The 10,838-nt window shown below is 33.4% G+C and overlaps 1 protein-coding gene across 1 annotated transcript; it reads left to right on the top strand.

Moving 5' to 3' along the window:
- The first annotated feature begins 2,585 nt into the window (after nucleotides 1-2,585).
- LOC108482787 (uncharacterized) lies at nucleotides 2,586-3,698 on the top strand. Its single transcript, XM_017785898.2, has 2 exons — nucleotides 2,586-2,914; nucleotides 3,218-3,698. Exons 1-2 carry the CDS (start codon nucleotides 2,817-2,819, stop codon nucleotides 3,498-3,500), a joined length of 381 nt encoding a protein of 126 aa, XP_017641387.1. The 5' UTR covers nucleotides 2,586-2,816; the 3' UTR covers nucleotides 3,501-3,698.
- The last annotated feature ends 7,140 nt before the right edge of the window (nucleotides 3,699-10,838 follow it).

Genomic DNA, 10,838 nt, shown 5'->3' with positions numbered 1-10,838 from the left:
TTCACCATAGGTAATATTATGTTCGTGAACATCTCTAAATCCAAGTTTGGATGATTCTATATAATACCTGTAACAACACAAGTACATTAAAATTAGGAATTCAATACCACAAATATCAAACAAACTTAATGCATTACCCGTGGCAACACACGTATGTGGAGCGATATATTTCTTTATGGTTTGCACCACGTCTTTTTCTTCAAAGAAGCCATGGTTTTCCATGCACATCTATTGTTTCTCATTGTACATTTTGCCTTAAATTTCTCTGATCATGATTTAACAACATAGAAGTGTACCTCATTCTTTATGTCGTATCGCTTCACTGCTGTGACAAAAGCATTTTTAGAGGAAAACTCATTCCCCGCTTCTAAATCACTCGAATCTAGTAAAGAACTTGCTTGGCTCTGTCTTTTGTGTAGGAATTTTAAAAACTCTAACCCACATTCTGTTGAGAGATCCACATTATTTATGTGAATCAGAGGTGAATTTACCTTAAACCACGGATCTTCTTTGTCATCTTCGTCTAGACCTTCACCGTCTGAACTTTCATCTTCTGGTTTAGTTAGAATCGACTCTAGTTTAAAAAATAATGTAATTTCTGAACCATCTAACTCGAACTCTCGGATTAGATCATCATCAGATTCAATGTTCTTTTTAATCTTAAACCCCCCAGCATGTCTAAGATTGGATGTCCTCTCACTGGTAGAGGTTGTAACGAGTTCATCATCCCTTCTTGTATAGTTGTCGGAACAACCAAAATCACCTACGAATTGCCTATCGATGGAACTTGATGCCATACCTTTATAAGTTTTCTCGATGCAAAATATCGATTGACTAAAGTTGAAATCAAATCCACTAACTAAGTGTCATGCTAGGTCTAGTATTTTGGGTTACCGCCAAAGCCTAACTGCTAGATGTTCTGTTTATTACGATTGAAATCTAAGGCTGAAACCGATGAGTGTCTTCCCATTGATGATTCCAGGATATTATAATAGGAACTTTCTAACAAAGTCGTGAACCCAACACACAATTGTGTCATTAGACTTTCAGCTTGCTCTTCCATTCTAGCCTCTCGAATTGGAACATATGTCGACCTCTGACCGCCTTCATCTGTGTTTGCAAACTCCACATATAACTAGAGTATTGGTGATTTATTAGCAATATGCATTTGGACCATCACTTCCATCCCCTTTGCACCTTTGATATTGAAATCCTTATATTTGATGGGGTCAACAGAAACACAGAATCGATATTTCAATAACGATACTCTCATTTAGGTGGATTTGATGATTTTTCATCTAATTCATGCACGGAGCTCTAGCAATTGTATGTTCGAGTTGAAAGCCAATCGCGTTGTGTTCTCCAATGAAAAAATAACCCTAATGTCGGTGTCACGAACTTCATTGTCGTAATAAACAAAAACATTAATTTGTTCACTCATTTCAACGAAATAACCTATTTCGCATGTTGGAAACAAAAACATTATGCAGAAAAATAGAGTTGTAATTATATATGAACAACAAAAATCGAACCTTACTTGATGTAATTACGTGTTTGCTCGAAATTATGCCTTACGAATGTCTTGCGAACTTCCTCTTCGTGCAATTCAGTATGCTTGAAATTGACTTATGACACTGATGTTGAAAATGATCCATTTATACAACAGGGGGTGAGTGGCAAAATGATTTAGAAAATATTATATCGGGATGTTTAACGGATGAGTGGGAACTTTGCAGCAGTTGAAATCGGGAGAGTGAAAACACTCTCTACAGGGCGCTTTTCAGTATCATGGCAAAAAAATGCACTGAAAGCACGCCCAGCTGAAAGCGCTTTCAGTGCCATGTCAGCTACAATAGTTGAAATCAATTTCATATTATTTTTAAATATTTTAAAAAATAAAATTAAAAAATTATTTTTAATATAATATTTGATTTGGTTAAAAAAATCAAATTATTCATTAGAGATTCTTTTCAAAAAATGATTCAAGCTCATTCAAAAGAAAAGTCATATTTTAGAAAAAAAAAGGTTTTTTTTATGTTGATTAATTAATCATTTTCCGTAAAACAAATATAAAAAGGATAAAAACATTTTTTTGTAAGTTTTTATATGAATCAAACATTACCCAAGTTTACAACAGAAATCAATTATGTATTTGATACTTGGGCAATTCTTTAATCTTACTTAAAAATAATCATGAATGTTTTGTTTTAAAAATAAAGAAATGAAGTTTTGAGGTATATAGCGCGATGACAAACATGTTTCTTAATATAAATGGGAAGGAGAGGAGCGTGGGGTAGCGTAGGAGCTCATAAGTTGCCAATAGTAAATGGCAAAGGAACAAGAACCAGAAAAAGTTAAATTAATTAATTAATTAATTAATATAAATGGAAAGAAGACAAAAGATGAAAAAAAAAAAAAGGTAAAAAGAAATCCTCAAAGGACATAAATGTCATTTTCTTGCACATAAATTTTAAGGTTCACATCTTTCTCTCCCTCTCTCTCTTTCTCTAACTGAAAACGACTGCAAGCAACCTGTGGTCTACCTATGAAGATATATAAATTAATCAATTTCTTTTTGGTACATAAATGGTTAAAAAATTAATGTATGGGATTTCATACACCGACTCTGAATTCTGAAACCATTCTCTTTCTTTATATAGATATATAGTATGGCTCTCTTGTAGTTATCTTCATCACCCCACCTCCGGCCCCTTTCTCGCGCTCTTTTCTTTTTTCTTTCTTTTTCAAGCCATCTTCTTCTACCTCTTCTTATTCTCTTGTTTTTCAGCATATATAATTCAACTCCTCCTTCAGTAATGGTGGATCTTCAAACTGTCTGCTGCATGTGCGGCGACGTTGGTTTTCCTGACAAACTCTTCCGCTGTAACAAGTGCCACCACCGCTTTCAACACTCGTATGTATTATTCTCTCTTTCCATCATCTTCATCATCATCATCATCACTGGGCTTGAAAGCTACCCCTAACTGAATTATCTTACCAAGTAGATAACTGGATGCCCACCACATCTCCCCCAAGCACCACCAACCAACATGGTTTCGTAAAACCCCAACTCAACATCCTAAGCTATCATCATCTTATTATAGATAAACCATATTTCATGTTTTTTAATACCCAATTTTTTTATATAAAAAAACAAAGAAAAATCTTTTAAGTTTCTCTTATTTTATGGCTCGAAACGACTTGTTTATCCTTGCAGGTATTGCAGCAACTATTACAGCGAGTTGGCAGAGCCAATTGGACTGTGTGATTGGTGCCAAAGCGAAGAAAGAAACTCAAGGCATGGAAGCTCTTCAAAGAAATCATCAGGTGGAAACGGAAGTGGAATAATCGTAAACCGATCCGAGTATTCGGGTGACAAGATCAAGCAACACGATCGAGACGAGAGTAGTGGTGGTGATCACAAAGGAAAGAGCAGCGGCACTCCTTCTCCCAGGCCTACCACACGCAGGTACAAGCTTCTCAAGGATGTCATGTGTTGAGAAAAAAGAACCTCTCTTCCACCCCCAAAAGAAAGAGTAAAGAAAACCAACTTTTTTGGTGTGTTGATAGTAGCAAAATGTTTATAAGGTGTGTTTTCTTTTGAGGTTATGGATGCATTTTGTTGACAGTATGGTTTTCAGTTTCACTTTTTCCCTGTAAATTGTTAATAAAATAATGTACAACTTTTTTTTATCAAATTGGATCGGTGGCACAAGTTTTTAAGCTTTTTTCTGTTCCTTCCCCCGTTTGTCCTAGTGTTAGATTTGGAAAATTAGAAACAGGTTGCCTGCATGAAAAATGTTGGATATCACCTAATTAAAAATGTCCCAGGAAGTCACTCTAATATAACAAATTACATGAGCCTTGTTTGGATAAGCATGGGGGAGTTTAGGGTGACTATTATTTATGTGGACGCTAGGGTTTGTTTGGTGACCACGAAAGGGTGAGTGGGGGAGTAGCACGTCCATTTCCTTTCACTTTGTTGAATCTCTTAAGGAGAATTCAATGCACTTAATTTGTTTTGTCTTTTAGACCAAAGAAAATTCATGGCACCTAAAGCTGCAAACTTTTATGGATTCATTCAAGGCCTTTAATTGCGAGGCCCTCCCATGATTAGTTTTTAGAAGAAAAAGACAAGATGAGAATTGCCTGCAAAATGGGTCATTTTATATATTATAAAAATGTCAAACACGACCTTCCGTGAAGAAAATAAAAAAGCATGGTAAATGTTTTAACATTGAGGTTGAAGTAGAGTATAGGAGAGGACAGATTGGCCAAGCCATTCATTTAAGTCATTAGCTGTACATATATATTTTACATGCTTGCTCTGTAAAATATCTCCGAAGTACACACAAACTCATAAAGTCTCTCAGCCACTGTGTCTGTCTGCCCATTTATGACAAACCAACAAACCCTTTTTATTTTTTCCCCTTTTTCATTGGGGCTGTGAAGTGACAATGAAGCTGAATCCATAGACGACGTCCTCCCTTCTTCTTCTTCTTCTTCTTCTTCTTCTTCTTCTTCTTCTTCTTCTTCTAGTTATTCAACTTTTTGGTCTGACCACTTTCATGTGAAGCTGATTCGAAGAAGTGAGCATAAATAAAAACAATGATGTCCCAATTTCCTATCTGTCCAAACTCCCTTTTTCTTTCCAAAATCCAAACAATCATCAACTTCATCACATGGTAGTTGCCTCTCCAACACCTTCCATTATCCAACCTACAAGCAACTCATCTTTGCGGATTAACATGCAACCAATAGAATATGTAGTTATCTTTCTGGGCATCTTAAAAACAACATATTTTCCTTCTTTTTAAGTGCAAGATTGATCTTACAAATATTGCATGTGAGAACTTATATTAATTAAATCCATCTTTTCTTAGGATGTGTTCTATACAAGACATAAAATAAATATATCTAGGTGGAGTTAGATGATCTATTTTTGCCATGTGGACCTAAAATTTTCTTTATAAACTCATTGCGCATTATATATGCTTTACATCCAGATTTAATAACAGCAATGGTATTTGAATTTAATGGCACATGTTTTCACAAAATAAAATTAATATATATATCACAAAATTCGATATTAAAATAATTTTATACCACATGTAATTTATAATTTGAACTTATGAGAAATGTGAGATTACAACTTAAAATTTATAATTAATAAAACATAATTATAAACAAAGTTTTACCACTAATTTTTAAATTATAACAAGACAATAAAAATAAAAATAATCAATTATAATGTAGAAGTAGTTTTCTAAAAGGGATTACAGTCCAAGTGAAGAGTTTTTTATGCAAAATCTAAATACATCTTTAAACAAATGTTACTTATTTTATTTAAAAAAATATGTTTATTGTTTTTTTATAAATTGGTATCAAATGAATATTTAAAAGAACTTTAACCACTACTTTATATAAATATAAAATGCAAAGTAGTGTCTATTAACATAAAAAATATTTTATTAAACACTATCCACATTTTAGTATAAAAATAAAAATAATATAATTTTAAAAATTTTAAAATAGATGGTGAAAAGAAAATGAAAAAGTTTGTGGGGGTGGACTTTTTGTAAGAAAATTTGTAATCACAAACAATAGACGTGGATAAATGGAAAAATGGACACCTGGATGGCATTAACATCGAAATTGTCCACCCAGTATCAAACTTTTTAAACGCAGATTGGTGAATTTGATACTAAAACACAACATGACATGTTGATGTTGGTCAATTCTCTGTTGGCTTTAATAAACTAATAATATAGTTGTACAGCTTAGATAACACATGAGGTTTTAGGATTATCATACAACTCTTGCTTTTGGAATACAAGCTGTTTTGTTAACTAATGTTTTATATTTTAAGTTGTTAAAAGGAAGGTGATTGGGGAAGGGATTAGCTTATGAATGGCTCAATCACAAAAAGAGTTGAAATGGGGTAATCCCGATAAGGGCATCACTACCCCTGCTTTAAATCAATATATAATCTGTTAGACAACGTGGATTTAGAATTGAGTTTTGGTTCTACGCTTATATTTCTTTAATATAGATATTGTTGTGAATCACTAATATTTAATTTCATAGTTTCAAATTGGCGCAATGAATGCCTTTGTCCAATCAAAAAATGCTTTTTTCCTCCATCCAAAGGAGCCGCCGTCCTCCAAGAAGCAAGGCCGCCCATGTTGATCACTTCCCTAACTACGGCAGACTTGACTTTCACTACGTCATACCATAAACATGAGGAATGGCTTGCAAGACAGAAAGAAATGTAAAATTAGGGTTGGATTATATACCATCTTCTATACCCGGACGGTTAGCTAACCCTAACAAATGCATGCTACGTACGGACCCATTGAAGATTCCTAGGAACATATACGTAGTTTAAGCGGAAGTAGTGCAAGGTATTTGATGATCTCCGACATGGCTACCTCTCCAGGAATGGAGGAATCTAGTTTTTGACAGTTGCTCAATAAAAGTTGGAGTAATGGAGTTGGCACCACCAGGTACGGCTTCAAATTGAAGATGAGGCCAAGTGGACGGCTGAACATGATTGGAGGAGGGTGGAACCCTGTAAAATGAGCATTATTTTAAAGAGAGAATCAAATTTGTAATTATGAGGTCGGTCATTATGTGGTTATAGACAAATATATATATATGCTAGTTAAAATTTAAATTTAAACATATATTTTCATCCAATTCTTTTTTATTTTCACCCAAAAAAGTTAGCACCCCAATCATCACCAAAGAAGTCACATGATAAAGAGACAAGTGTTATGGTTTAGGATTGAAAGTACAGACTGGAGTAAGTGGTGGATGGTGTACCCAAACAAGGGAGGCATGTTGTCAGGGCCAAACAAATTAACTCTCCTTGGTAGTTTATGAGGCTGAGGAAAGTCTTGCCATTTTTCTCCAACTTATCAGTCACAGTGAGTTCAATTACCTTATTACTTGTCCATACGTATGCAGCGCTAATAAAGGTTTTATATTTCACAAACATATATAGAAGAAATGTAACAGCTGTGAAGACATGCATATTCATATGATACTAGTTAAGATAGGTTTCGAAATTTTATACATTAGAGGCCAAAACAAATATTAAAGAGTTTAAAAACAATTTCACCAAAATCAGAGGGGATTAAGCCTTGGCCCTTGGTGCCACCTTGGATGATGACGTATCAAATTGATAAAATTCCAATAATTTTTAGTGTTTAAGGTGATTACTCGCAATTTCTCACTATTTTGTATTAACAAAATGTTGAAATGAAAATCTTTTAAAGAAAAATTATAAAAGGCAAAGACAAAGAGGAAATCATTGAAAGAATAGTGGATCCCTTTAGTACCATGATTTACACATCTGGATTTTACATATTTATGTTATATTTGGTTGGAATATTATTTTTTATGCATGTTTTAATATATCAGTTAGCAATAAATTAATTCAATATTAGTAATATTGAGTCACTTTCATAACTTATTTTCGATAAAGAGAAGGAAATTTTTGCTTAGTTAAAAGAAGCCTTATTTTTTTATTAAAGTTATTACTCATCTTTTAAGTTTCAAGTTTAAATTTGAACTAACTATTTTTATTTTATATCTAACTATTATAATACATAAGTAATAAATAAGCTTTTTTTTCATGTTATTACGAGGCATAAGCGCTTTAAGAAAAAAGAAATTAGATATGAAGGTTGTCGTATCCATTTTTCTTTTAAAAAAAACGGTAGTCGACTTGGATTTTAAAAATGAAACGAAAAAAAGCTGAGTCGCCACCAATCTTTTTGGGTGTGATCGGATCACCTTAAGTTAATCATTTTAATAAAAGTTAAGATTTACCTAAACGATAATTTTTGGCCTCGAAAATCGAAAATGGGTTCGAGTCGATTCGCATACGAGGAAGGATTAGCACCCTCGATCGCCCAAAATTGGTACCTAGTTGATTAATTAGTGTCTTAGTATCGAAAAATTAAAAAAGTTTGAAAGAATTTTAAAATACGATCCTTCTTTATAAAAAGCTCAAGTGTTAAAGACTCTCTCGTCTCAAAATATAAAATGTCACACCCAGTAAGTTAGGACACGACACCTTAAATTTTCGAGAGCGAGCTTGCCTTTTATGAAATCTGTATTTCATTAAAAGGGTATTCGATTATTTAGAATAACGAGAGAAGTCGAAACCCGATAAGTTAGGGCACGTTTTCTCAATTCTCAAACACGAATATTGCCTTTATTTACGAACAAAATTCTTATTTCGAGATGACAAAATATCATACCCGTAAGTTAGGGCACAACACTTCACATTTTCGAGAATAAGCATTTTTAACTTGTATAATGATTTAAAAAGAATATATTCCGTTATTTAGGTTAAATGAGAAAAGTCGAAACCCAGTAAGTTAGGGCACGATTATCTCGAATTGCCTAATATAGTATATTACATTTATGAAAGAATTGTTTGAATATATTGAGTGACAAAATATAACGTGATTTATAAAGAAAAATTTTGGTATTAATAATAATGTATAATAATGAACGTGACGATAACAAAAATAATAATGTGAGCAATTAAAAAATGAAATGATAGCAGGTCTAGTAATGTGTAAATATAAACAAATGCATGAAGAAAATAAAACCCTCGAATACATGAAATAATAAAGATGCATAAAAATGACAAAAGAAAAATGAGCGATGATGACGAAAATAATAATAATAGTATAAGACGACAATAATACATATGGTATTAAAATATATATAATAATAGAAAAGAAAAAATATATGATATATTAAAATATACGGGTATATATATAATGAGCTCGTAATAGTTATAAAAATATACATAATAGAATGTATGGGCAATATGCTATTTATAATATATATATATGTACATGTGCAATAAAGTATGTATTAATAGAATAATAATAACCATGTAAGTAATAAAAATAATAATGGTAATAATATTTAAAATATATGTACATGAATAACAATAAAAGGAATATATATATAATAATAATGGTATAGTAAAATGATAATAATATATTAATGAATATGATAATAGTAATAATAATAACAGTTAATATAATAATAAATAATGCTACAAAATAGAAAATATGGTAAAAATAATATATATAAAAAAAAATTAGATTAAATCTAAAAGGATCAAATCAAAACTAAAAGCAGAGTTTTGGGCCCAATTGAAGGAAATATGAAAAGGGGACCTATTTGAACACGCGTGCGACTACAGAGGGCCACAAGGGAAATTTTCCCAAGTCCTTAAAACGACATCGTAGAAATGAGGACCGGATCGCAATCACAATAGATTCCAAGGCCGATTTAAAAGAAATTAAAACTGATTGCAAAACATATAAAAGCGGAAGGATGGGCACATAATTAGCCCTTAAGAGCAAAAACACGCGGATCCCAGGGTGAGATGGGTCGGGTCTTCGGGTCGCGCCTAAACGGCGCCGTTTTTGTGTTTAAAATGGCCGGGCAAAACGGTGCGTTTTTCCGGCCTATATAACCCAAATTTTTTATTTTTTTTTTCATTTCTCCTCTCCTCTAAAAAAAACTCCTAAAATCCTCTCTCTCTCTCGGTCTGCCAGCCCAGAAGCCGGTGAAGTGCAGGCCGATCACCGCCGTGCCGTCCGCCGTGCCGGCCGTCGCTCCGGCCACCGTACACGGTGGCCGAAAATCGCCCGTGGGTAGTTTTTTTCCTCTTTTTTATATCTTTTATTTATTTATGTTTTTAATATATGTATGTAAGTGAAAAAAAGCTCCGAAAACAAAACGAGAGTAAAGTAAAAAAATCACCTTAGACTTTGGTATTTTCGGTTCTCCGATTTCTGATATCGGGCTATTTCTTGCCTTTTGATGTTACTAGAGTCTCTATTTTTTGTTTGTACCAAATATTGTTTGCTTTTTTATTTCTCAAAGAATCCGAAAAATCCAAAATCCCCGAAATGGTTCTCTGATTTGGCTTTAAATAGCCACTACATTTCTTTTTTAATATTTGTCTATTCTGCTTTTTGATTGTTGCAGGCGCAAGTGGGGCGGTGGTACAGTGGTGGTGCTTGCAGACGTCGGTGGTGGAGCAGAGGGGAGCATGTGCTGACGGCTAGGGTTTCTTGGAGGAGTTTAGGCTAGTGGGCTAGGGTTAGGTGAGGTTTGGGCTTAGTTATTTGGGTTGGTTTGTAATTGGGTTTAGGGGGTTTTGGGGTATTGGGCCCAAAATTGGGCTTGTACAAAGGTGTTTTGAGGTACTAAACAAACAAATAGGCCTAATCATGGGCTAAGCCATCTGCCCAAGCACAAAGGCCCCGCTCGAAAAATGGGAGGATTTGGACTAGATCTGTTCATGGGTTGGGCTACTTGCCCAGGCCCGAAGGCCGGTCTGAAATTTGGGAGGGTTTGGTAAAAAATTAGTTCAAAATATGTGTTTCGGCAAAAAATTAGGGCCGTTTAAAATATGGGTCAAGCTCGGGCTTGAATATTCAAGGCCCAAGCTTGCCCCAGCCCGAATAGATCTGATCAATTTTTCAATTTATAATACTTTATATTATGTAATTTAGAACACATTAAAAAAATAAACTTATACTAAATATATAATACTACTCTAATATAAACATTAAAATAATATTAAGATGACTATATAAAAATTTCAATAAATAAAAAATGTATAAAATTATTAAATATTAAAATAAAATAATATTTTTAAAAAAATAATATGGCGGGCCTAAAATGGGCTTGGGTTAGTCTTTTACAAATATGGGCAGTTTTGGGAATAATTTTAAGCCCATATTTCAGGCCGGGCTTGGGCAAACATAAGGTATGTTAATATCATTCTTAGA

The sequence above is a fragment of the Gossypium arboreum genome, chromosome 7, assembly GCF_025698485.1.
Source record: "Gossypium arboreum isolate Shixiya-1 chromosome 7, ASM2569848v2, whole genome shotgun sequence".
Taxonomy (NCBI): domain Eukaryota; kingdom Viridiplantae; phylum Streptophyta; class Magnoliopsida; order Malvales; family Malvaceae; genus Gossypium; species Gossypium arboreum.
The sequence above is the reverse complement of the archived record's forward strand: the minus strand, read 5'-3'. Positions and strand labels throughout refer to the sequence as shown.

What these genes read in the sequence shown, in the direction of transcription:
- LOC108482787 (XM_017785898.2), top strand. Translation starts at nt 2,817, where the DNA reads ATGGTGGATCTTCAAACTGTCTGCTGCATGTGCGGCGACGTTGGTTTT. An exon ending in CACCACCGCTTTCAACACTC is followed by an intron (nt 2,915 to 3,217) that starts GTATGTATTATT and finishes TTATCCTTGCAG; the next exon opens with GTATTGCAGCAACTATTACA.